At 33.5% G+C, this 25,996-nt stretch overlaps 1 protein-coding gene across 5 annotated transcripts in view; it reads left to right on the top strand.

The window, feature by feature from the left end:
* LOC6050873 overlaps window positions 1-25,996 on the top strand; it is a 461,546-nt gene that overhangs the window by 319,134 nt on the left and 116,416 nt on the right. For 4 of the 5 annotated variants that reach the window (XM_038266227.1, XM_038266229.1, XM_038266228.1 and 1 more), the window contains exons 5-6: window positions 14,011-14,221; window positions 21,116-21,175. In XM_038266227.1, coding sequence (XP_038122155.1) covers window positions 14,011-14,221; window positions 21,116-21,175 — 271 coding nt within the window. The remainder of the gene's footprint in view (window positions 1-14,010; window positions 14,222-21,115; window positions 21,176-25,996) is intronic. The other variant, XM_038266230.1, reaches the window with a different exon arrangement.

Raw genomic sequence — 25,996 nt, 5'->3', positions numbered from 1 at the left:
GTGAAAATCATCAAATTGGATGGAGTTAGGAGTAAGGGTAAGCACTCCCAAACATGTTAAAATATTCCTTATGTTGTGTGTTAAAGTTGGAAAAGAGTGAAGTTGACTTTGTTTTAACACTTTTATGGCACAAATCTCAAGAGTTACATAAGTCAGTTATACAAGTAGTGAAACAAACTGTTATTTTACTAACGTTGATTTTTTTCTCGTATGTTGATCAAAAACAGCTGTCTAACTATTATTCAACAGACGACAAGTTATGAGTGCTACTTGGGTTGTAAATTTTAAATGGTTCTCCATCTGTTTACTAAAATGACTCAAGACGTATGGTAATGACGTGAGGACAACTTTTCTTAAAAAAAGAAAACAAAACGTCATTTTATTTTTATTTTTCGTCAATGAATTACGTAGTTTCAAGTATTGTTAAATACATTAGAGTGTGGTAAAAATGACATTTTTGCGGGCAGTCAGGGGCTTGACCGGCATTTAAACAGAAAGTCCGCTACTTTCTGTTTAAATGCCTTAAACAAGAGTTAAGTCGATTTTTTCTCAAACATGTCGATTTTTTTAGGCCCTCTGGCAAAAAAAAAAATTTAATCATCAGTGGTGGTATCTTATGCTAGCTAGATAAGAATTACATCAAGAAATCACTGAGGCATCGATTTTTTTGTATTTTTTCAATTGTCCGCTTTGGCAATCAGTTGACAAACATCCGTAGAGTTTAATAAAGAAGTGGTTTGAAAAATATTTAAACGGGCGAAAACCTGATCAACACAAATGTGGAAATATAACAATTAAAAAAGAACAACTTAAAACAAGAGAATTTTATTTTCGCAGAATAGAATATCTTCAAAATTTTCTAAAAAAAAATAACTTTACAGATTTAAAATCAAATGTTATATGTAAGGGTATTATGTTCACACCATTGCCAATAGTCCTTTTCAATAGGAACAACCATTGCACCGATCTCCACTACTGGTTGAAGCCGTGAACACGTTCCAAAAGTGACAGCCAAAATACGCGTCGCGACTCGTCACGTGATGCAAGAGCGAATAAAAGTTCTGCTCGTGGGAAAAAATTGCATCGACGACGCAAAAATGAACGACCCCCTCCTCTCCATCTTCTAAACTGCACCATAAAACCCCCCTTCCCGGCGTATAAATCCTCCAGAATAATACATCACTGTCAGTGGGGTGCGGTCGGTTGAGCGAATGCCATTTTGGTGATTTATCTTCACTGGCAGCACTGGCAGTTGTTGGTCACAGGACGGGTCCTCCATGGGTAGAGCACGCGCGCTATCCTCTAATGGTTCTGTTTCTCGCAGACCACGTCTGGGCTGGGCTGTGCTACGAGAGAGGTCTCTGTGGTGTTATTTACACTTGCGAACTGGCCATGTCACCGGGAGATCGCTGTCACGGTGTAAGTAAGTTCCAGGACAACTTTGTCAGGACGCGCGCGAGACGAACGATGAGTCATCTTTTGCGATGAAGTCGTTGGCGCGCTGAATGATGGCTGGTTTAAAGTGGGGGGAAACGTTTGTTTTGATAGTGATTAGGAGTATTTTAAATGGTTTAGGTGGAATGAGCGGCACGAAGAACGAGGTAGTCAACAACGCACTTGATGTTGTTAAACTATGCTGAAAAACTATTTTTAAGTTTTTAGCTATTTTGTTTTAAAAAAAGTAGAGTTGTTTTATCATCTTTCAATAATACTAAAAAAAAGAGCAACTGTGGCTGAATAGTTACGATGTTCGCTTTGTAAGTGAATGTTCCTGTTTTGAGATTTGTCCGAAAAATGAATATTAAAAATTAAATACGTACGGAATGGTAAGGAATCATCAATAGTCATCAATGATCAGAAGAAGTTTTCATGAAATTTGGAAAATTTTAAAAGTAAGATATCTATGATTAAGAAAATTTATTTATTTAATATTTTCACAATGTCATGATTATCCTAATGAACATGATTTCAAATCGGAATACGGAATGCATTTTCAGACTCTTTGCACAATTTTCCACTAGGAGAAGGTAAAATAAGTTTGTAAATTATAAATATTATGTGTTTTTGAAACATAATTTAAAAAGCAATCTTCAAATTTATAGGCATTTTCAGTAGAAAAAATTTCAAATAAAATGTGAAAACTTTTGATTCGTGCTTCGAATTCCGTTTTTAAATTCAATCTAAATTGATATGTATCTGTGTTTTGTTAATTAAACACAAACATTGATTTTTTTTCTTGAAAACCATATCAGCAACCTTATTGATAGTATATTTGACGTAAACATAAAATTTGAACACTTTAAATATGATTTTAACAAGAAAAACTACATTACAAACTTTCGTGAAATTTTTCGAGCCTTTCGAAAAAAGTATTTTGAAATTTTTTAAATCATGACTAACATTTTAAAAGGGTCAAACATTGAATATTGCGCCCATTTAAAATGTTAGTCTTGATTTTATTTTTTTTAAACATTTTTTTCGAAAATATCGGAAAATTTCACGAATGTTTCATGTTTTAACAATGAAAATCGGACCATTAGTTGCTGAGATATCGACATTAGAAAATGGTGGGCTGTTTGGGTGAGACTTAGAAAACTTAAATTTTCGGGTTTCTTTTTGTTTAAGCCGCTGTATCTCAGCAACCAGAGGTCCAATCTTCAATATCTCTTAGACAATTTTGTAGCAAATTTTCTGAACTTAAAAAAAATATTTTTAGGAAAAGTCACTTATGGTCACTATTTTTACAAATCGAAAAACTGCTAATATTTCGCTAAAATCAATTTTTCGGTGGCTTTATCTTGAAACCCTCCGGTTCCATTATCAAAAAATCTGTAAAGTACTTTTCGATTGCAAATTCAATTTTGCATTAAAAAATAATGTCAAACTCATTTTTGCATGAAATTTCGACTTTTTCCAAATATCACTATTTTTCAAAAAATCATAACTCGGTGGCAGATTTTTTGACCATGTTTCTCTATGGCTAAAAAAATGCGGGTTTTAGTCCCATAAAACATATATAAAAATCTCGAAATTCAAAAAATACATATTTTGGGAAATTGAGGTTTTGTAAAAAAAATGTTAATTAAAAATTGGCAAATTTTTTTTCCGTGTATCTATTTTTTTTCAATAGTACTCAACAATACCTACAACTTTGTCGAAGACACCAAATTGATCAGAAAATTCACTCAAAAGTTACAGCTGTTTGAATATTTACATACCATTTTTGTATGGACAGCTGCCAAAATTGTATGAAGACTTGTATGGGTGAACCAATGATACAAAATAGCTTCTTTGGTCATAGGGAAGGCTCCCACAAAGTTTGAGCCAAACAAAAAATACAAATAAAATCCATTTCTCGTTTTGGTAGAGAATTGCTCAATAGTCTTGTGAAAAAACATAAAAGTTGAAAAATATTCCAAAAATAAATTTAAATTCTCTCCATGTCACCACGGTTTGCAGTACTTCATCATCGCTATTTTGGCCGCCTCATAAATTTAATAAATTCTACATAGCTTTTGAGTAGTTAACGGGTCATGATCAAAAAGCACTTTAGGCCGTTGCAAATATTTGTTGTAGTTTATGTCCCTCGACTCTGGTCGTGGTCGAAGGAGAATGGGGAGGGGGGGATATACAAATTTAAAGAACAAGCCTTGGTCTGAATATTTGAATGAAAAAAGTGTTTAAAAGTGCATTTTTCACCTTCCCAATTGTTTTGCAATCAATAATTTTCAAAATATCGAATAATTGAAACGATTTCTTTTTCGCCGAAAAAAAACTTTTTGCCTTCCTGTACATTGGAATTCCAAAAAAATTGAAAATATTTTTTATTAATTATAGACATGCTAAATATGATTTAAAGTCGGTTAGACTTTTATTTCTTTTAAAATTTGAAGTTTTCTGAAAAAAATATATTTTTTGCCCCCTGATTTTTTGAACCGATTTTGAAGGGGGTTGAGGAGGGGGGCGACATAAAATTATATGACCATGAATCATTATCGTTAAGGGTCCACCACACAAGAAAAAATTTTGCTTCGATTTTTTTACGGAAATTGTCATAACTCTGAATAGAAAACAGTTAAAGTCCCACTTTTTGTATTAGCTCCTGTAAAATTGTTATGCAAAGTTAACAAGACCTAAACTGATCTGATTGTTTCAACAGTTTCTTCAAAAAGCAAAAAAAAAACTTGCGAAAATAGCTATAGGGTTGTCAGATCTGCAATATCTTTGGCTTTTTAGCATAATTTGAACTTCTTTATTATTTTTTTTTTTTCAAATTTTGTAGGATCCCGATCGAATGAGACCAACACGAGCAAAATCGGTTCAGCCAATGCCAGATAATAATGTATTAAAAACTGGCAACACTGCCAAATGTTTTTTTTTTAATTATTTTCCTTCCCAAAAAAAGTATTTCTGCGTAAATTAATTTATTATGTTACAAAAAGAAACATAAAGCAAGGCAATGTTTTTTTTTTTAAATTAATCTCTTTTTCGAACTATCCTTTTATTAAAACTTACAACTTTGCCCAAGAAACCAAATTGATCAGAGCTGTAGTTCTCAAGGTGTAGATTTTCGAATATTTAGATAACTTTTTAGGAAAATGGGAAATATTTGAAAATTCTAAGTGCATCCCCTGGCTTGATTTCTATATTTAATTTAAGAATCTGTGCCAATTTTGACCCAAGTCGATTAAGGTTTAGGGGTCGCTGTTGTAAGGCTGGTACAAATATTTTTAAAAGTATTTTTTATTTTTTTGCCCCCCATTTGACCTCGGCCAGGGCTGAGGGACAAAAACTTTTTTAAATATTTGCATCGGCCTAATTTGAAGTTTGTAAGAGAAATTCAAAAAAAATGTATGAAGAAAGGCAATATTTTCGATATTTCGAATATTTTCCCGGGAAATAGTGTCAATTGTGTGGAAATTTTGTCAAAAGTGAGTTTCTAATGTATAAGGGTTACTATTCGATTCTGTTATTGTTGGGAGAGAAAAATAGGCTGTTTTGTCGTTTGGAAATGACAGGAAAAGTAAGGAATTTTATGACGGAACTGCAAAAAAGTACTTTTTAAGCTCATCCATAATGATTAAAAATAATCTTTCAAACATGTTTAACGAAAAAATCCTCATTTAAAAAAAATAAAACACAATCATGATTTCAAAGCAAAAACAAAAATTTATGCATATGTCTGGAAAATGTTAGTTTCAAAATTCATTTAAACAGAAAACATAGTAAAAAATTGCAAAATGTTTCAAGCTATTTTAAAATTTCAATCCAAATAAGTACACCCAACTTAAAAAATATGTAAGAAACAACAATAATTTAATTTTAAAAGTGTAAAGTTTAAATGTGGATATTTTATGTTGCACTGTATATTTTTTTCTCGGTGATTTATTTTTTAATTAGAAAATCATTTATTACATTTCAAAATCAAATAAAAAATTTAAAGACAAATTTGATCTATCAAATTTCTAAAATTCTACAACTTTAAGTAATTTTGAACTATATTTTCACATGCGGCCCGCGGAGCTGGAGCAAATTGCTAAAGTGGCCCGCGGGTTTGAGCTTGATGAGGACCACTGGTCTAAGGAATGATGCCAAAGGGTGTCCCCCAATTCATTTCTGTATGTTTGGCCATAGAGTTACTGCCAACGTTTGTTCACAACCAATACCATGAAATCAAAGCAAAAGACTTTAATTTTGTAATACAAATTATTAGATATTGATATATCAAGTATTGATTGGCGTTGTTTTGTAAACCAATCCAATACTAAAATTTTTCGACACTTTAACGTTACTCTCCTCCACCAACCCCAACCAGACCTAGATTCCGTCACATGTTCCGGAAGCGTAGTGTTGTAGTGTTGTGTTGTAATTTCCACCAGCCCCTGCGGGATTAGTGTCAGGTTCATTTGAGCTGCAGTCAAGCCCCCCCATAGCGAGGAGAACGGATTAACAACATCATAACGTGGCTTTTATCACACTAACAGCGGGTCCCTCTTGCCCGTGCCTGTGAGTGGGAGCTTTTTGATCGAGGCACTGTGGGTAATTTGAGTGTTTTAAGGGTCAAAGTTTCAATTTTTCTTTGAGAATTGTTTTTCTGTAACATCCTATTCATTTTTTGTAGGAGAAAAAGCTTAAAATTTGACTATTTTTTTCCCTCCGTGCATCAACAAAAGTGTTCCGCCGGCCATAAGCCGACATATGGGACTCGACGTCGTGCCGTTGACGTAGTCGACAGTTTGGCCCGGAAGCTGCTAGTGCAGCATAAATCATGCATGTATGCAGCATCATCACTTCAAAGCTCGGAAAATGGAAAGAGCACTCCCACTTTTTCTGGTTCATAGCATCCGGTGTTGCGTTAACTTTCCAAGTTTTTATCCCTGTGACAGTGCCCCCACCCACCTTTCCCATCCCTACTTTGAATGTATATAAGCTTATTACAGTGATGTCGAAAAATATTTTCATTAATTTTCATAACAACTTTGCACGGTTGGCTGTTTTTTCCCCTCTCTCTCTCTCTCTCTCTCTCTCTCTCTCTCTCGCTTCAACCATAAGTTGCTCAAAGTGTGCCAAACCAGGCTTGTTTGATTAATTAAATTTCGCCTCCCGTCGTTCACACAATACATCACGGCACCTCAAACCCAGTGTTTCAAAGTTAAAGTGTGTCACTTTGTCGACCTTCGAGCTCGCTGCTTGGATCCACAGTTTAAAACTACTATAATCCTTTTTTTTCCAGGGGGGTGACAAACTTTCCGCAGCAAACATGTTCCTTTTCCACTTCCACAAAAGGCTCACGTGGTTCACGTCAGGAACGTCGTCGTCGTTGGTTGGTTGGCAGAGATTTAATTAATCTCTGGTGAGAGCGTAAGCAGTGGCTGAATTTGGTGGAAATTGAAATTTTGATTGGACTTGGCAAAGTTTAATTTCGGTGAGGCATTAATCTTCGACCTCACACATGGTCGTCGTCGCTGGGGTTCGGTGGTGTGTGAGGGTGAGCGGTGGAGTAATTAAGTTCAAGCAACACGATTTGACCCCTGTGTGATGGTAGTTTGTGTGGTGAAATTAAAATGTGTTATTATGTTGAATTTAATCGGTGAAAATAAATATTATAAATATTTCTCAGAAATGGAAATGTGCTGAAATTAGACGGCTAGCCTTTTTTTAGAATTCCTTCGAAAAATTGACTGCGCTAGGGTTTGATTAGATCAGGGGTGCCCAACCTTCTGACCCTGTGGGCCAGATCTGATTTTTCTGATGCAGTGGTGGGCCGTTACTAAAAGTAAACTTTTTTTTCATAAAGTTTATTTTGTAAGGTTGTTTCAAGTAAATAAATAAATAAAGTAGTGTTGCAAATAAAATTCATATATCCTGATTTTAAGAAAGAAAAACAAAAATAATTTTCAATTATGTGTTTATTTATTTTATTTTTATTTATTTTGATTGAAATCGTATTGTAATTGTTTTGTCGATTGAAATTAAATATGCTGATATTATTGACTAAAAAAATCTAATTTCATCGTTGCAAGTTTTTTCAAAGTTTGAAAAATCAACAAAAAATGATAAAATTTATTGATTCGAAATTTGGATTCAAATCATCTTTACGAAAAAACAATTGTTGCGTTGTTGTGCATCTTTATTCAAATATTAAAAAAAACACATTTCAAAATGGTTTTTATGACACGAATTTTAAAACAGTGTAGAAAAATATACTTCCGGAAGCTTTTTATTCGTCTTTCTTAAAATTTCTTATTAAAAAAAACAAATCTATCGATCGGATTTCTTGACGTATTATGATTATTTTTGGTATTTAAAAAAAATAGCAACGATCTTTATTTTCGACATGAATAATTTGATTTTTTAATGCTTTTTTTCCAGCAAAACTTTATAATTGAAAAGTTGTTCTTAAAAAAAGTTTAAATTTAGTGTCTTTTAGTCTACTTGCTAGGTGTAAAAAGAGGTTTGCAATTGTCTCAACAATCAAGCCTTCGGACACCTAGTTTCGAGTAGGAATCTCGCAATCGAGAACGCCAAGGCAATGCTGTAAAGCGAATAATTTGATTTGATAGTCTTTATGCACATTTTTTCTACATAAATCATTGATTCTGAAAATATGAATATAGAAATGATAAGGAATTTTTAAATGTGAAAAAATATAAAGGCAAAATCCAAACAAAACGATGAATAAGCCATTTTTTTTTGTAAAAAGCATAAATAGAACATATAAATGTTTTGTTATATCTAAAAATTTAATCTCAAGATTATTTTTCTAATTTTGACACTCAATTTAGGGTGCGTTATCCATTGGTGGACCCCTTTCCTATAGTGGACCCTCTGAAGGGTTTTTGATGAAAAATTCAATAAAATCACAATTTCAAGCGTGTTGTTGTCTACAAATCATTTATTTGGCTTCCTCAGCATCATTTAAAACAATGTTGACTGACATTGAATTGTCCTTTTCACCAAAATAAGTGTCTTGAGTTCGACATCTGAAATCAGCCATGGTATCGGAATATTCTGTTGCTGGAACTATGATTACAGAAATTGCATTAACCAGACAGCCTCAGTTTCCTGCTTGGGTCAATGTAATATGGAGTGATTTCTGTTGCCTAGTTTCGCAAGGCAAAACATAATTTCAGGAATCAAGTTGCTCGTGTTCCATGGTTCCATTGAAACACCAATAAAACTCAACCATTCTTCAATTGCTCTTGATCTGTGAAATTATAGTTGCTTAATGTATAATTTTGGTTTTGTAGTTCTGTGGAAAGAGCGAAGCGATTTTTGACCGTGGAGATTTTCCCTTATCCCCTTTAAAAAAGTATCAACACTTCCCGTCTGTCAAATCCCTTTCCTTATCATGGTGAGATGGCAGCGGGCGGCAATGATGATGAGAATTTTAGTTCAGCTAATCCCAACTATCAATTCCTAAACATCAAAAAAAAAATAACATTCAGCTGCGTGTAAAAGGCCTAAGTTTTGCATTATTTAATGAAATTTCATGTATTATTACACTCTAAAATATGTAGTCCATCAGTTAAGGAACCCACTTGACCGAAATTTCAAACTCGTAAACTCTTCTTCATCGGTCTGATGGTCGAACAGGCTAAGGTACCAGTCCTCTCTGTTGGTACTGGGTTTGAATCCCGTCAGTTAATGTTAATGCTATTTTGCCTTCCTCTCCTTACTGAAGAAAGCCTATAAATCACTCGAAAAATGAACGAACCCTATCAAAAGTTATGAGCACTTAAAGGTTATTCATGTTATTATGTCTCTGCCTCTTTATTGGTAGTATCTTAAAAACTACGGGAACTATCGATTTTATTTTTTTTTTTTTCATCGCCTAAGCTACTGATTTTAAAAAGATTTACAACAGAGAGGCCAACCCATTTGGCCTTGCGGGCCAGATCTGATTTTTCTGAAGCAGTGGCGGGCGGGATCTAATGTTTGAAAAAAGTTTAAAAAGTAAACATTTTTTCATTAAATGAATTATTTAAGAACGTCTGTTGATCCTGTCGTCCTTTCTTTCCCGGAAAATACAAATTAAAACACTCAGATTACAAAGAACAAAACTATTTAATACAAAAAGACTTTATTCGCGTAAACTAAGCCGTATTTTTCTGACTTGCTCTGAGGTCTGTCAGGAGCAGGGATGCCTCATGATTTTTAAAAATGTCTGTGAAAAAGTCTGTGTATGTCTGTATCTTTGTCTAAAATTCAAATAAATCAATTTACAGTCATGACATCTATCGAAAATTGTGTTTTTAAGTAAACAAATAAATAAACTAGTGTTGCAAATATGATTCACAAATCTTGATTTTAAGAAAGAAAATAAAGATAACTTTGAAAGATTTGTTAACTTGATTAATTTTATTTTTTTGATAAAAATTGTATTGTAATTGTTTTTGTCGATTGAAATTAAATACCCTGATATTTTTAACATGAAAACATAAAAAAAATCGTCGATCAAAGTTTGTATTAAATTTAATTTCCTCAACACAACAATTTTAAAAAAATCAATATTTTTGGCGTTGTTATGCACCTTTATTCAAATATTTTACAAAACATTTCAAAATGATTTAAACTCAAAAAAATGAAAAAAAGTGTAGAAAAATAAACATTGAATATTTTTTAACTCGTCATTCTTCAAATTGCTTTGAATTATTCAAGATTACGAAAAAAAATTAACCTTTGAGTTCTTGATTCGTTTTGACATTTTTTTAATATTTCAAAAAATGCAAAATTTGCAAAATGTAATTTATTGAAAACGGTAGCCTGCTTGTATGACACCATTATCAATCGAATTCCTAAAAAAAAATTAATTGAATTAGAAGTCAAAATTGTCAAAACCTTAAAAAAATTAAATTTAGTTTCTTTTTTTATGTTTTACTCATGGGAAATTCTTTACCAACTCACACGAAATCGGAAAAAGTTGCCCCGACCCCTCTTCGATTTGTGTGAAATTTTGCTCTAAGGGGTTATTTTGGTTCCTGATCACGAATCTGAGGTCCATTTTTTGATATTTCGTGACGGTGGGGCGGTACGACCCCTTTCATTTTTCAGTTTTTTAACTAAGACACGTTTTTAAGTGATTTGTAGCTCGCAACCGTGAAGATGTAGAAATTTGGTGTTTAAGGGAATTTTATGTAAAATTAGGCGCCCGATTTGATGGCGTACTCAGAATTCCGAAAAAACGTATTTTTCATCGAAAAAAACACTAAAAAAGTTTTAAAAATTCTCCCATTTTCCGTTACTCGACTGTAAAAATTTTTGGAACATGTCATTTTATGGGAAATTTAATGTTTTTTTCGAATCTACATTGACCCAGAAGGGTCATTTTTTATTTAGAACAAAATTGTTCATTTTAAAATTACGTGTTTTTTTTCTAACTTTGCAGAGTTACATTTTAAAGTGTAACAATGTTCTGCAAAGTTGTAGAGCAGACAATTAAAAAAATTTGATATATAAACATAATGGGTTTGCTTGTAAACATCACGAGCAGCAATGGGATAATCATCATCAAAAGAAAATCTTTGGATGCTCATCAAGAGAAAAAATCCCAAGGGAGCATGGCTCTTCTCTTTCGCGCCCGAAAGATCGGTAAAAAGAATTGAAAAAATCATCATCTTGATTATTCGACGGAACATCTTTTTCACTATTACACTTGCCAGTGTAACGTCACACGTCGTGAAATGACCTGTCACATTTTGTAGAAGGTGAAAAAATATTTTTTTTTTATAAATATTTTTGAGTGGTGCTAACAAGGAAATTCACAAAAAAATTATCAGCAGATTGATTTTCTTGGAGAATTTCGGGAGCGATTTTATTTTGCGTGATTTGTCTCCTCTCTCTTTCGCGGGTGAAGAAAGTTCGCAAGCAAAATAAGTTTTTTCGCGATTATTCCATCCCTGATCACGAATTATTGCGATTTTACAAAAAAAAACAAAGTGTTGAAAAAAATACATTTTGCGTTTCCCCTCGATGTCGGTGTCCTTGAATGCAACATATAATTAAGCAACTCTCTACGAAATCGGCCGATTTCGATAATTTTTATTTTTTGTGTTTTTTGATTTGACTTAAACTTTGTGGGGGCCTTCCCTATGACCAAATAAGCTATTTTGCGTCATTGGTTCACCCATACACGTCTTCATACAATTTTGGCTGCTGTCCATACAAAAATGGTATGTAAATATTCAAACAGTTGTAACTTTTGAATGAATTTTCTGATCAATTTGGTGTCTTGGGCAAAGTTGTAGAGTAGATAGTGTTGAGGTCTATTGAGAAAAAAATAGGTACACGGAAAAAAAGTCGCAGAATTTTTAATCCACTTTTTTCACTAAAACAAAATTTCCAAAAACGTATTTTTTATATTCGAGATTTTTTATATGTTTTATGGGACTAAAACCCACAACTTTTGAGCCATAGAGAAACATGGTCAAAAAATCTGCCGCCGAGTTATGAATTTTTGAAAAACTAGTGATTTCTGGAAAAATGGAAATTTCATGCAAAAACAAATTTGATTTTTTTTAATGCAAAATTGAATTTGCAATCGAAAAGTACTTTACAGATTTTTTGATAAAGGGCTCCGTTTTCAAGATATAGCCACCAAAAGTTAGATTTTAGCGAAATATATGCAGTTTTTCGATTTTTAAAAATAGTGATCATGAGTGACCATTTCTAAGAATATTTTTTCTGAAAAGTTCAGAACCTCGGGTTGCTCAGATAGATATAGATAGAGATAGATAAGTTTTCTTAGTCTCACCAAAACAACCCACCATTTTCTAATGTCGATATCTCAGCAACTAATGGTTCGATTTCCAATGTTATGATATGAAACATTCGTGAAATTTTCCGAAAAAAATATTTTAAAATTTTTTAAATCAGGACTAGCATTTGAAATGGGCGTAATATTCTATGTTTGGCCCTTTTTAAAATATTAGTCTTAATTTAAAAAATTTCAAAATATTTTTTTCGAAATGATCGGAAAATTTCACGAATGTTTCATGTATTGACATTGAAAATCGGACCATTACTTGCTGAGATATCGACATTAGAAAATGGTGGGTTGTTTTGGTGAGACTAAGAAATCTGCAATTTTCCTGTTTCTTTTTCTTAAAGCGGTTCTATCTCAGCAACCCGAGGTCCAATCTTCAATGTCTCTTAGACAATTTTATAGCAAATTTTCTGAACTTTTCAGATTTTTTTTTTAGAAATGGTCACTCAAAGTCACTATTTTTTAAAATCGAAAAACTGCTAATATTTCGCTAAAATCAAACTTTCGGTGGCTATATCTTCAAAACGGAGCCCTTTATCAAAAAATCTGTAAAGTGGTTTTCGATTGCATAATCAATTTTGCATTAAAAAAAGTTCAAATTTGTTTTTGTATGAAATTTTGATTTTTTCAAAAAATCACTAGTTTTTCAAAAAATCATAACTCGGTGGCAGATTTTTTGACTATGTTTCTCTATGGCTCAAAAATTGCGGGTTTTAGTCCCCTAAAACATATCAAAAATCTCAAAAATCAAAAAATACGTATTTTGGGAAATTGAGTTTTAGTGAAAAAAAATTGATTAAAAATTCTGCAATTTTTTTTCCCGTGTACCTGTTTTTTCTCAATAGACCTCAACAATACCTACAACTTTGCCGAAGACACCAAATTGATCAGAAAATTCATTCAAAAGTTACAACTGTTGGAATATTTACATACCATTTTTGTATGGACAGCAGCCAAAATTGTATGGAGACTTGTATGGGTGAACCAATGACACAAAATAGCTTCTTTAGTCATAGGGGAGGCCCCACAAAGTTTGAGCCAAATAAAAAAATACAAATAAAATCCATTTCCGGTTTAGGTAGAGAATTGCTCAATTTAAGATTCAATCGAACAAAGATAAACCAGGAGTTATAAACCTGTATTTTAAAACAATTTTTTTTTGTATTCATGGATTATAGAAAACTTAACAGTAATAATTTTCTGAAAAAAAAATGTTCATTTTAAACAAATATCTGTTGTTGTTTTTACAAGCCATGAATCATTTAAAAATTTATTTGAGTTCCTTTGTAAGTTTTTTTTTATTTTGTACACAGATTTCAATTCCTGATTTTTTTTTTGTTCACTTGTATCACACATTATCTGTTCCCATTGCATGGAAACCACCTTCCCGCCCAATTATGACGGTGACATCGGGACAGCTGAAAACCACCGTCTGGCAAGTGGCAAGTGACAGCTTTTTCTCGTCGTCATCATCGTTGCTGATGCTGCAAAAGTGACACACGTATTCTCGCGCTTAATTTTTAATCATAATGTGTGTGCACATGTTTTATTCCACTGAAGTGCATTCGAATGGTCAGAATTTAATGAAATGGATTGAATTTTTCAGCTTTGATTGAATTACTCGCCACTCTACGCTGGAATGAGTTTGGACGCGCTGGAGTTCCGCGAACCGTGAATGATATTTTTATTATAATAATTTAATTATTTTTATTGCTTCCTTCTTTCTCTCTCCCACTTCTTTGCAGGTGTCCTGGATGCGCAAACGGGACCTCCACATTTTGACGTCGGACATTCACACGTACACCGGCGATCAACGGTTCTCGGTGCTCCATCCGCCGGACTCGGACGACTGGGACCTCAAAATTGAGTACGCCCAGCAGAAGGACAGCGGCATCTACGAGTGCCAGGTCAACACGGAACCGAAGATCAACCTGGCGATTCTGCTGGACGTTACAGGTTGGTGGATTTAAAAAAAATGCGTTATTTACAAATTTCTCTTTCAATCAAACTGATTTCTGCCAAATTTAAATCAAATTTGCTGCCCCAACAGTGGAGCGCAACTGTTTTATCTGGAAAAAAACGAGCCACCAGAATTCGAGTACAAATCCGTAATAAAGCGGAAACGTAAATAATTTCCCCCGTTCCTTTTTCGCAACCCAAAATGAAAATGCTGTCCAAATAGCAATTTTTCGTCGGGCAGTCAAACATGCCACGGCAACGAATCTTTGACTTGGCAGTCGAAATCACGAAAATATCATCTGCAAATGATTGCTGTTTAATTTTCCGCTTTTCCCAAATACTCGTCAAAAGTGTGTTTCCCTTTTCGCACGAAAAGCTCTCTCCGTCGTGCTTTTGTGCTTTGAGAGCTTTTTGCGAGAGAAAAAAAAGTCCCCCCGGACAATGAGGTCGAAAGAATGCGTTTCCCCCCTCTCCCCGTAAGCGAGGACGACGTTGACATCCGGCTGGCATGACACTGCAGCAAAACTGAATTAAATGGAATGTGTCCATTTTCTCACTTCCCAGCTCGAATGATTGTTGACACGGTTGAAAGATTTGTCACCCAGTTTTTTTATTCTCGCTCAGCATCTTACCACGAGCCATTTCTAGTTCATTCGGAGAAGGGACAGCGAATCCCGATGGACACTCGGTCTGGGTCTTGACACTTCCGGGAAGATCTGCTGTGTCTTGCCCGTTACGGTGAACGATTCTATACTTTTGCGAAGGTACTCTCGGCAAAGTTGGGGTTTTCTCGTTGAAGCTTCTCGGAAGGAGGGCGTTCCGTGTTGTTTCGATGATGATTTTCTTTACAAATATAGAAGAGATACCTAGGGATTGCAGTTGTTTTATGCCGCGAAGCAAAGAAAAAGGTTCTTTAAGACGGCCCCTTTTCTTTGAAAGTCAATCTGTATGACCGAAAATGGTACAATAAATTGTACTTGATTTTAACCCTCTAATGCCAATCTTTATTCGATTTTTTGCCTTCCTCTCTGAGGTAAGGCTATAATCCTGCTCTAAAAATGAACTTTTTATTAAAAGCTCGAAGACCCACCTTCATGTATACATATCGACTCAGAATCGAAAACTGAACAAATGTCTGTGTGTGTGTATGTGTGTATGTATGTGTGTGTGTATGTGTGTGTGTATGTGTGTGTGTATGTATGTATGTGACCAAAATTCTCACTGAGTTTTCTCAGAACTGCCTGAACCGATTTTGACCAAACCAGTTGCATTCTACTTGGTTTAGGGTCCCATACATCGCTATTGAATTGTTTGAAGTTTCGATAACTAGTTCAAAAGTTATGTATAAAAATGTGTTTTCACATATATCCGGATCTCACTTAAATGTATGTAAACGATGTCCGGATCCATCATCCGACCCATCGTTGGTTAGGTTGGAAGACCTTTCTAACGAGTCCAAAACGTTGAAGATCTGGCAACCCTGTCTCGAGTTATGACCACTTAAGTGATATGTTTGGACTTTTTTGATGCCGGATCTCACTTAAATGTATATAAACGATGTCCGGATCCATCATCCGACATATCGTTGGTTGGGTAATTGAAAGACCTTTCCAACGAGTCCACAACATTGAAGATCTGGCAACCCTGTCTCGAGTTATGACCTCTTAATCGATATATTTGTACTTTTTCGATGCCGGATCTCACTTAAATGTATGTAAACGATGTCCGGATCCATCATCCGACCCATCGTTGGTTAGTTAATTGAAAGGCCTTTCCAACGAGTCCACAACATTGAAGATCTGGCAACCCTGTCTCGAGTTATGACCTCTTAAGTGATATATTTGTACTTTTTCGATGCCGGATCTCACTTAAATGTATGTAAACGATGTCCGGATCCATAATCTGACCAATCGTTGATTAGGTAATTGAAAGACCTTTCTAACGAGTCCACAACATTGAAGATCTGGCAACCCTGTCTCGAGTTATGACCACTTAAGTGATATATTTGGACTTTTTTGATGCCGGATCTCACTTAAATGTATATAAACGATGTCCGGATCCATCATCCGACATATCGTTGGTTAGGTAATTGAAAGACCTTTCCAACGAGTCCACAACATTGAAAATCTGGCAACCCTGTCTCGAGTTATGACCTCTTAAGTGATATATTTATACTTTATCGATGCCGGATCTCCCTTAAATGTATGTAAACGATGTCCGGATCCATCATCCGACATATCGTTGGTTAGGTAATTGAAAGACCTTTCCAACGAGTCCACAACATTGAAGATCTGGCAACCCTGTCTCAAGTTATGACCTCTTAAGTGATATATTTGTACTTTTTCGATGCCGGATCTCACTTAAATGTATGTAAACGATGTCCGGATCCATAATCTGACCAATCGTTGATTAGGTAATTGAAAGACCTTTCTAACGAGTCCACAACATTGAAGATCTGGCAACCCTGTCTCGAGTTATGACCACTTAAGTGATATATTTGGACTTTTTTGATGCCGGATCTCACTTAAATGTATATAAACGATGTCCGGATCCATCATCCGACATATCGTTGGTTAGGTAATTGAAAGACCTTTCCAACGAGTCCACAACATTGAAAATCTGGCAACCCTGTCTCGAGTTATGACCTCTTAAGTGATATATTTATACTTTATCGATGCCGGATCTCCTTAAATGTATGTAAACGATGTCCGGATCCATCATCCGACATATCGTTGGTTAGGTAATTGAAAGACCTTTCCAACGAGTCCACAACATTGAAGATCTGGCAACCCTGTCTCAAGTTATGACCTCTTAAGTGATATATTTGTACTTTTTCGATGCCGGATCTCACTTAAATGTATGTAAACGATGTCCGGATCCATAATCTGACCAATCGTTGATTAGGTAATTGAAAGACCTTTCTAACGAGTCCACAACATTGAAGATCTGGCAACCCTGTCTCGAGTTATGACCACTTAAGTGATATATTTGGACTTTTTTGATGCCGGATCTCACTTAAATGTATATAAACGATGTCCGGATCCATCATCCGACATATCGTTGGTTAGGTAATTGAAAGACCTTTCCAACGAGTCCACAACATTGAAGATCTGGCAACCCTGTCTCGAGTTATGACCACTTAAGTGATATATTTGGACTTTTTTGATGCCGGATCTCACTTAAATGTATATAAACGATGTCCGGATCCATCATCCGACATATCGTTGGTTAGGTAATTGAAAGACCTTTCCAACGAGTCCACAACATTGAAGATCTGGCAACCCTGTCTCGAGTTATGACCTCTTAAGTGATATATTTATACTTTATCGATGCCGGATCTCCCTTAAATGTATGTAAACGATGTCCGGATCCATCATCCGACCCATCGTTGGTTAGGTAATTGAAAGACCTTTCTAACGAGTCCAAAACATTGAAGAACTGGCAATCCTGTATCGAGTTATTACCACTCAAGTTATATCTGTGTACTTATTTTTTTGGATCTAAAAATATAGCTGAAGTATGTGTCCAAACCACTCATATTACCCATTGTTGGTAAAAAGTGAGGAAGGCTCCAACCACATAGGTGGATTAAGTTAGTTTTTTTATTATTCCCGTGTTCAAGAGGTAATTTTGAGCAACTTTTGTTCTACATAAAACTTTACTTCTCTTGTTTTATGTTTTTCTAGTTCTATTTTTAGAATTTAAATTTTCATTTATCTTGTTTAGTTTATCTTTGTTTTTGGTAGTATTTGGCCTAGTCTATAACCTCCCATCATTGCATTTTGCTTCTCTAAATTTTTCAGGTTTTTTTTCATTTTTTTAGCTTGTTTTTTTTACATTTCTGCTAAATAATGGCACTATTATCATTTAAAGTGTAAAACAAAAAATTTTTTTAGCTCGTTTTTTTTACATTTCTGCTAAATAATGGCACCATTATCATTTAAAGTGTAAAACAAAAAATGCTTAGAGGCATAGTCTAGGACCCAGCAAAAATTACTGCATACTTCTTTTTACTTAAAATATACGACAAGTTAGTAAAAAAGCAGCCAAAGTTGACCCCTAAAAAATTACGTTTTAAAAAAAACATTGCCAAAACAAAAACTTCAACTCTACTATTTTCTAAAATTTTAAGAGTTCTTATTTCCAATGCTTTTAAAAGATCAAAAATTGGTTAAAAAATAAGTTTTTGGTGAATTTTTAAATTGAAGCCCGTCTGGAGGCGGGGTTGGGTTATAGAGAGTAAATTTTCAATCAATGTTTGAAGTGGCTTTTTTAAATGCTGTTATGTAATTGAATTTAATTTTGAATTCGATTACATTTCCAATTTAGAATAACAAATGGTCAAGGTTGATGAAGATAAAATTATCGAGATTCGATAACGATAACGATAGTTCTTTCTTTATCGTTGTTTTAATACAGCAATTCCCCACGAAAACAGCATGAAAAAAAACAAAAGTGCTCGGATCGGGCTCAAAATTTTTCTGGGGGTTCCCTGGCTGAAATAATTTGACCCGTATTGTTTTGTTTGGCCATTAGGGTGACCTACGCCGTGTTAGGGTGGTCTGAAAACTGGCCATTTTCTTCAATTTTCGCAAAAACCACTTTTTTCGAAAAATCATAACTCCTCGCCATTTTAACCGATTTCAATTGTCTTATACGCAAAAGAAAAGTTTTATTTTCAAAAAATCATATCATGGAATCCTGTTAATGAGTTAATGAACTCCTCACATTTTTTAGTATGTTATGTAAAAATGTCCGGGGAATCCGATAAAAATATTTCCAGACATAGGCTTTTTGGTCCAGACACCGTCAAAACGGCATTTCAAAGTTTCATACGCCCTTTTCATATGTTAGGCTAGATTTTTAAAATTTCTTACTATTTTTTTTGAAACCAAATGCATTTTCAAACAACAAATCGTTTGAACTTTGTTTATTTTACTAAGAAAACCAAAAAATCTACAAATTCTGCATACCAGTTGAAAACAAACAAGCGAATTCGTGAATAATTTTGAAATCTTTTTTGTTTTTTGAAAATGTTCGCATTGAATGATTAGCAAAAAATTAATAAATTTATACGCTGACAACTTGATGAATCAACATTTATTTTAAATTCAACTTCCAAATCTACAAAATAAGAAAGAAACTTGATAAAAAAGTATAAAATCAAAAATACAATTCAAAATTTATTTTTTGCTTTTTGCCGTCACAGTTCTTTTTCACTTGAGAGCGTTCTTTTATTACGTAATGCAATTGGTGGGGGGGGGGGGCTTGAAGACCGTTTACGCTAATCCATGTTTTTGCGTTACGTAATAAAAGAACGCTCCCTTTCAAAGCGAGTATTAAAAAGAAATCTTGAAATATTATGTTTTATAAAGCGCTTGATTATCTGATTTTGCCATTTTAGAACTTTGTGATTTTTTAATATTTTTTTTGTTAAATCTCTTTCTTGACTCAATCAGAAAAAAACTTAATTTAAATTAAATTTAGAAATTTTGATCGATGACTCAAATGACATGTTACCATATTTTGGTTTTTTTCTTCAATACCAAAAAATAAGGTGGCATGATATATTTGCTGAAAAATTCGTTTTGAAAAAAAAATCGAATCATGCCAACAAAATAGCCAGGAATAATCCTTTAAAAGAAAAAATCTCTTTTTTTCCACTGAGGCAGATTAAAGTAACTTCCCAATAAGAACTTAAAAGTGTTATTTTTATATTTTTAACTTCAAATTCAAGTTTTATGACCTCATTTAAGGCAAATTTGGATAGTTGATAGCCTACTAAATAACAAAATGCATTTTTGCAATAATTCATCACCACCATTTTGGCCGCCATCTTGGATTAAACATTCTAAATCACTTTAGAGTAGTTTAGAGATGTCCGAAGTGAAGTATTTTATTATGAAATAGTTTTTTGTTAATATTATGAGAACCTGAGTATACTAAAATAACATTTATATGTTTATATAAATAGAAAATATAATAATTTCATGGTCTTTTATGAGGTATTTTTTTCTACTTTTAGAGAGAACACAGCTAATTGCCAGGTCCAACAATTATAATCATGAATTGAATAAATTTGATCTCACTATATTTATAAAAAACGTTTGTAAAAAAATACTGAGTTAAAGTATTTTCGATGGTATTGATTAATTAAGTTGAACTTGCACTTCTTTCTTTTGGATGTGCATTACAAACATTTCAACCACTCCAACTGGCTACAATAAATCATTCCAAACTATCAACAACAGCATCAGCTTTCCTTGAAGGTAAAAACAACTAGAAGTGAAATATTACTTGTCGAAAGCCACCGGCAGACGTTTTCACTGAGCTGGTTACGAACCGTACCTAACCTCACCCACACTCCATAGTACACAGTTCGAGACCACAAACAACCTGCCGCTCATTATGTGCCCGATAAAAAGCACTATTCGAGCTCATTTCAAAACCACCGAAAACCCATTACAAGTAGCAGCTTGCAAGAACGTCTTCTTCTTCTTCTGTTTGCAATTTTGATCCGTCTTTTGGGAGGAAGTGCCTTCCGGAACACAAAAAGGTACCGTCGACCTCGTCGTCGTCGTCGTCGTCGTTCGCGTACCAGCTAATCTAAGGACCACCATCCGGTTCTTCTCCAATCTGGGGCAAGCAAATAAAAAAAAGAAAACCTTGAAGCTCACACAAATAAATAGAAACAATAGTTACCACCACCACCAGCTCACGAACTTCCGCCTGACTGCACACATCTCTAATTTCATTCTCTTCTTCTTTCTCTCTTCCTGTTCTGTTCTTCTTCGCGCGCGCGGGTCGTAAATGAACCCTTGTTCATCTCACCACCACCACCACCACCACCAACCACCAAACTACGCACCATCACCATCACCATTCGGCCAGAGGAACGTGATTACGTGCAAGCATCGGGAGGAAAGCACTTTATCGGCACCAACGGAATAGGTAATGCACACTCCCAAACAAAAACACGCACACACTCATGCTTACACACGTAACGGTCGAGCTCAGAATGCCATTCTTTTTCGCTTTTTTTTTACTCTCGTAAAGCACATGTGTGCGGTGCTGCCCACTCTCTGAACTAACCTACATAACTCATACTATCATTGTGCAATTCCGGACATCTGGGGGCACGGAAAACATACCGAAACATTGTAGAATGATTTTATCACAAATTTAAAATCTAAAATCTAGATCAATTTCTAAACCCATCATCATAGACAAACCAACGTAAACAGCCTGGAATATCCAGTGATCAACAATTTAACGATCTTTTCAAATCCTCGGAATTCACGAACCGTCAAAAGGACTCACTGCCATAAATTCAGTGCGGTTCGCGTGTTCACAGCAATATTACTCCAGAGAATGAATTATGGATTCTATAAATTCTGCCTATATTTTTCCATGCTTTATTATATTTTGTTTTCTAACTTATACCACAGACAAAAGGAAATAAATTCAGATTCTGGGTTTATACCGGCTTTCTCAGTCGTACAGCAAAAAATCAAACGATTTTTATTTTTGATAAGTCCGAAGTTTCAACATTTGGATAAAACACATGTGTCAAAACGTCGGCGTTTTAAAAATAAAAATCGTTTATTTTTATTTATTTATTTTTTGTACGACTGAGAAAGCCGGTAACGTCATGATTCGAAATCCGGACACTTAGTAGCATATCCTTTTGTTATAGCTGGCAAAGTATCATGTATCATCAGGACGTAGCATAAACAGTCAGTTTTAAGAAAATGCTTGCAAATTATGTCTTTTCTAACAATTTTTCATCAGAATTTCAAAATTAAAATAACTTGTTGTACTTCGAATCCCGGACACTGATAAAAGCTGATTCGAAATCCGGACACTTTTGCTTCGAATTCCGGACACTCGAATTAACTTATGAATCGCACAAATTTGGACTGAAATGTTAGTGAATGGCAATCGACAATCGATAGTTTATATAAAAAATTGCTAGAATTTAAGGAAATGGAAACCATAAATTTCTGCTTTGCCTTCCCGGTGCTTCGAACGCCTATGAAATATTTCAAGTGAAATGTTTCGCATTTTTGGTAAACTTATAATTTTATTGTATTTAATTGTTTTGGCATTAACTACAGCGTTCAAACAAACTTTAAATGAAAGTTAATGTTTCAATTCATCAAATAAAAGAGTTTTGACATTCATAATGCAAATTTATATCTAAATAATTGATAAAACAAGATGAAGTGTCCGGGTTTCGAAGCGTCCGGGAATTCGAATCATGACGTTATAACCCCAGAATCTGCTACCATACAGGTCGAAAACAAAAGAAAAAGAAATAATTTATTTTTTGAATTCCATCTTCAATTTGTGACTTTATCCTAACCCACTTTTTCAAATCTTTTGAATGTTTACTTAAAAGATTAAACGTAAACCAAACATAACGCTTATGGCACTTAAAATTCACATGTTTTTTATCGACCTTTTTTATGAAAAAATGTTATGTTGAAAAATTATAGCATACCCTGCTAAAATATTTCCCAGACTCAATCTCACGCATACAGACGGTATGTGAATATTTGGAAATAAATATTTAGAGTTTTTTTTAAAGGTTCAGCAAACCAAATTTTCAGTTTTTGCTTTTTGGATGTTTTTAAATACCCCTTGACTCAAGGCGGTTTCAAAAACACCCAAAAAATAAAAAAAGTTAAAAAATTAAATTCACGAGCCATGATTTCAAGATTTGAATGCAAAGTGTTTTAAAATGCATTATACACCTGTTCAGTTGTTTTGCAATCATAAGTTTCCAAAATATCTAAGTACTGACGTAAATTTTTCAGACCAATATTAAAGAGGAGGAGGAGGGGTGCCAAAAAAATATTAAAACTGAAATTACAAGCCTAGGTTTTAACATTTAGATCAAAAAATGTTTTAAAATGCATTTTACACGAGCCCAGTTGCTTTCCAATCGTTAGTTTTATTTTTTGCTTTGTTTTGAGTCACAGAGAAGTATGAAAAGGACTTTTACTTAATAACGATTCAGAACAAATAGCTGCAATAAAAAAATATTTCACTTTCCGCCAACAGATAAAACTATAATAAAATAAAATGGTAAACATCTTTTTAGAAATCATTAATGTTTTAAAAAAAATGAAAATTGATATTTTGACAATACTGATTTGCGCTAAAATTTTGGAAATTTGTAAATAAGCCTAAACATGCCGAAATGGATTTTTTTCGCAATTTTAAACTGTTTTCAATTTATTTATTTTTTTCCATACCCAATTCAGGCCAACTGTAACTAAGAAATGATTTGCAACAGCGAACCAGAAAACTATTTTCTTATGCTTAGTCAAATTCACAAGCGAAAAGCACCTAACATTTTTTTAAATGGTAAAATTTGACTCACTTCATTTTAGTTATTCATGGGTTATTTTTTGCAATGCAATATGTTTTTGATTTTTTTAAAGTAACCTACTTTTTTTCTTTCAATCGGATAGAGTTCTCTACAATTGTTATGTTTTACCTTTGAAAAAATGACAAATAATTGTTAAAATATAGGATTCTATTTAAAAAAAAAATGTGATTGGAATAAATCATATTTTTAAGCTTTGAAAACAGCCTTCATTTTTCAATTGATTCGTGAAACTGTTGGTCCGATTTTCAATAAGGAAAAATGTAATCTTTGCAAACTCTTGAAGAAACTAAAAAAATGTGTTATTTCAAATCCTAGCAAAAAGTTAATTGAAATGCTAGTGAATTGAAAGTCGCATTCATATTTTGCAATTTATTAATGACATTTCCATCAATCAACAATTTTAAAATCTTCCAAAACATTCTCCAGTTTTTCTATGAAAAAATATTTTTAAAGAAATAATTGTAAGCCAAAACAGAAACAAACCTAAAATTCGTTTTAATTAATTGAAGACTCTTTTGAATAATAGGTTTGATTTTAAAAAATTTCAGATTCAGTTTGTAGTTTTTTTTCGAAAAAAATCACAAAATCTTACGAATAATTAATATACTGACATTGAAAATCGTACCAATAAGAGATCAGATCGGCCTTTGAAAATTTAGTGCATTGACTCTTCGGAAACTTAAAGTTTGTTATTTTTTCAATGTTTCTCAGACGATGTTTTTTTTCAAATTTCTGAAATAAATATTTTCAGAAATGAGCATTTATGGGAACTATTTCAAAAAATCAAATAATTGATGATTTTATCTCATAATCGAACTCAATGAAACTTTAATTCCATAATTGTGCACATGAAATTAAATTTGGCAGTTTCTTCAAAAAATAAACTCGCCAGTAACATTTCAACTGAAACTTCTCTAAGACTCAAATGCTGTTTTTTTGGTTCCCAAATACTTTAAAAAAATGGAAAATCTATAACTACGACTAATTAAAAATTCAACTTAAAGTAATAAAAAGTTACTTTGAAAATTTATTTTTATTTTTTGAGTTTAACCATTTTTCTGATAAGTCCTTCTGAATACTTCTAACTTTGCCTAAAAATTTCGTTTTCATGTCACAAATTTTGAAATATTTACAAACCAAGCTGCTAAAATTGTATGGAGACATGTATGGACAAAACAATGATGAAATTTGCTTGAAATAGCGAATTATATTAAAATAAGATTTAAGCTTCATACTCTCGAAATGAAAAAAAAAAACATGAATACAATGCAGAAAAAACATTTCTTTTTATCGCAAATTTATGTCTGGTACAAAAAAATCACAAATTTTTGTTAAATGTTTTAGAAAATAGCAAAGCTGTTTTATGAAAGCTGCATTTTTTTAAATAAATGTTTTCAGAAAACATCGACCATGTTGGTAAAAAATAGTTCATTTCTTTTGGGAAGCAAAACTAATTTTGAAACCGAGAAAAACTATACAGACAGATTTTTACTGATAGATTTGAATATTGATTGACAATTTTATTAACAATTAAGTGTTAACCACTACATATTTTAACGCTTATATTTATATTTTTAGAAGATTTTTATAATGTTTTGGTTTTTGAATTATCGTGAAAAAGACGTCAACTTTTGAAAAAAGCTATTCAACATCAATATCAAACGTTCCACAGATCAGTCATACCAAATTTGAAAACATATCGAAACTATTGCTTAGTTTGACTAATTTGGACGTCCAATTTCTCTCCGTGTCCTGATTCTCACAGGAAAAATCTCCTCCCATGTTCCTCTCGTGGGAATAATCTACAACACATTGGTCATTATCAAGTACTTTCCAGCATACACACATACAAACACAACAACAACAACAACAACACTAGTCGAAATGGAATGACAAAACAATAGAACCATAAATTCTACCCAGACTGTACTTTGTACGGAGGGGGTAGGGTGCCGTTTTGCACCGGTGGTAATGTAGAAAAAAAGAAAAGTTCTCTTTGAACCAAATGTGAACATGAAGCGAAATAGATTCCGAGAAATCCAACCAGGAGAATGAAGAACAAACAAAATAAATCGAAATTTGCTTCTATTGTTTGTTCTGTGGATCCCGTACTAAAGGAGCTTTTTTAATGAAGTTTGCTATATTTCTTTGTCTGATTGGTATTGATGAAGTTTTGAAGATTTAATGTTAGTCTGGTAAGAAGATTTTTAAAATAAAATGTTTATATTGAATTTTTTGAAATTTTAAGTTACGTCATCGCCTTTCTCCTAACAAATTCTTGGGACATCACTTTCAAACGAAAAAAAATTTTCCGCTGCATATCAGCCCGAGTCTTTTGGCTTCCCCTGGCGAACTCATTTGGCGGTGCCACATTT

The sequence above is a fragment of the Culex quinquefasciatus genome, chromosome 3 (genome assembly GCF_015732765.1).
Source record: "Culex quinquefasciatus strain JHB chromosome 3, VPISU_Cqui_1.0_pri_paternal, whole genome shotgun sequence".
Lineage (NCBI taxonomy): Eukaryota > Metazoa > Arthropoda > Insecta > Diptera > Culicidae > Culex > Culex quinquefasciatus.
This window is presented reverse-complemented; position numbering and strand designations above follow the sequence as displayed.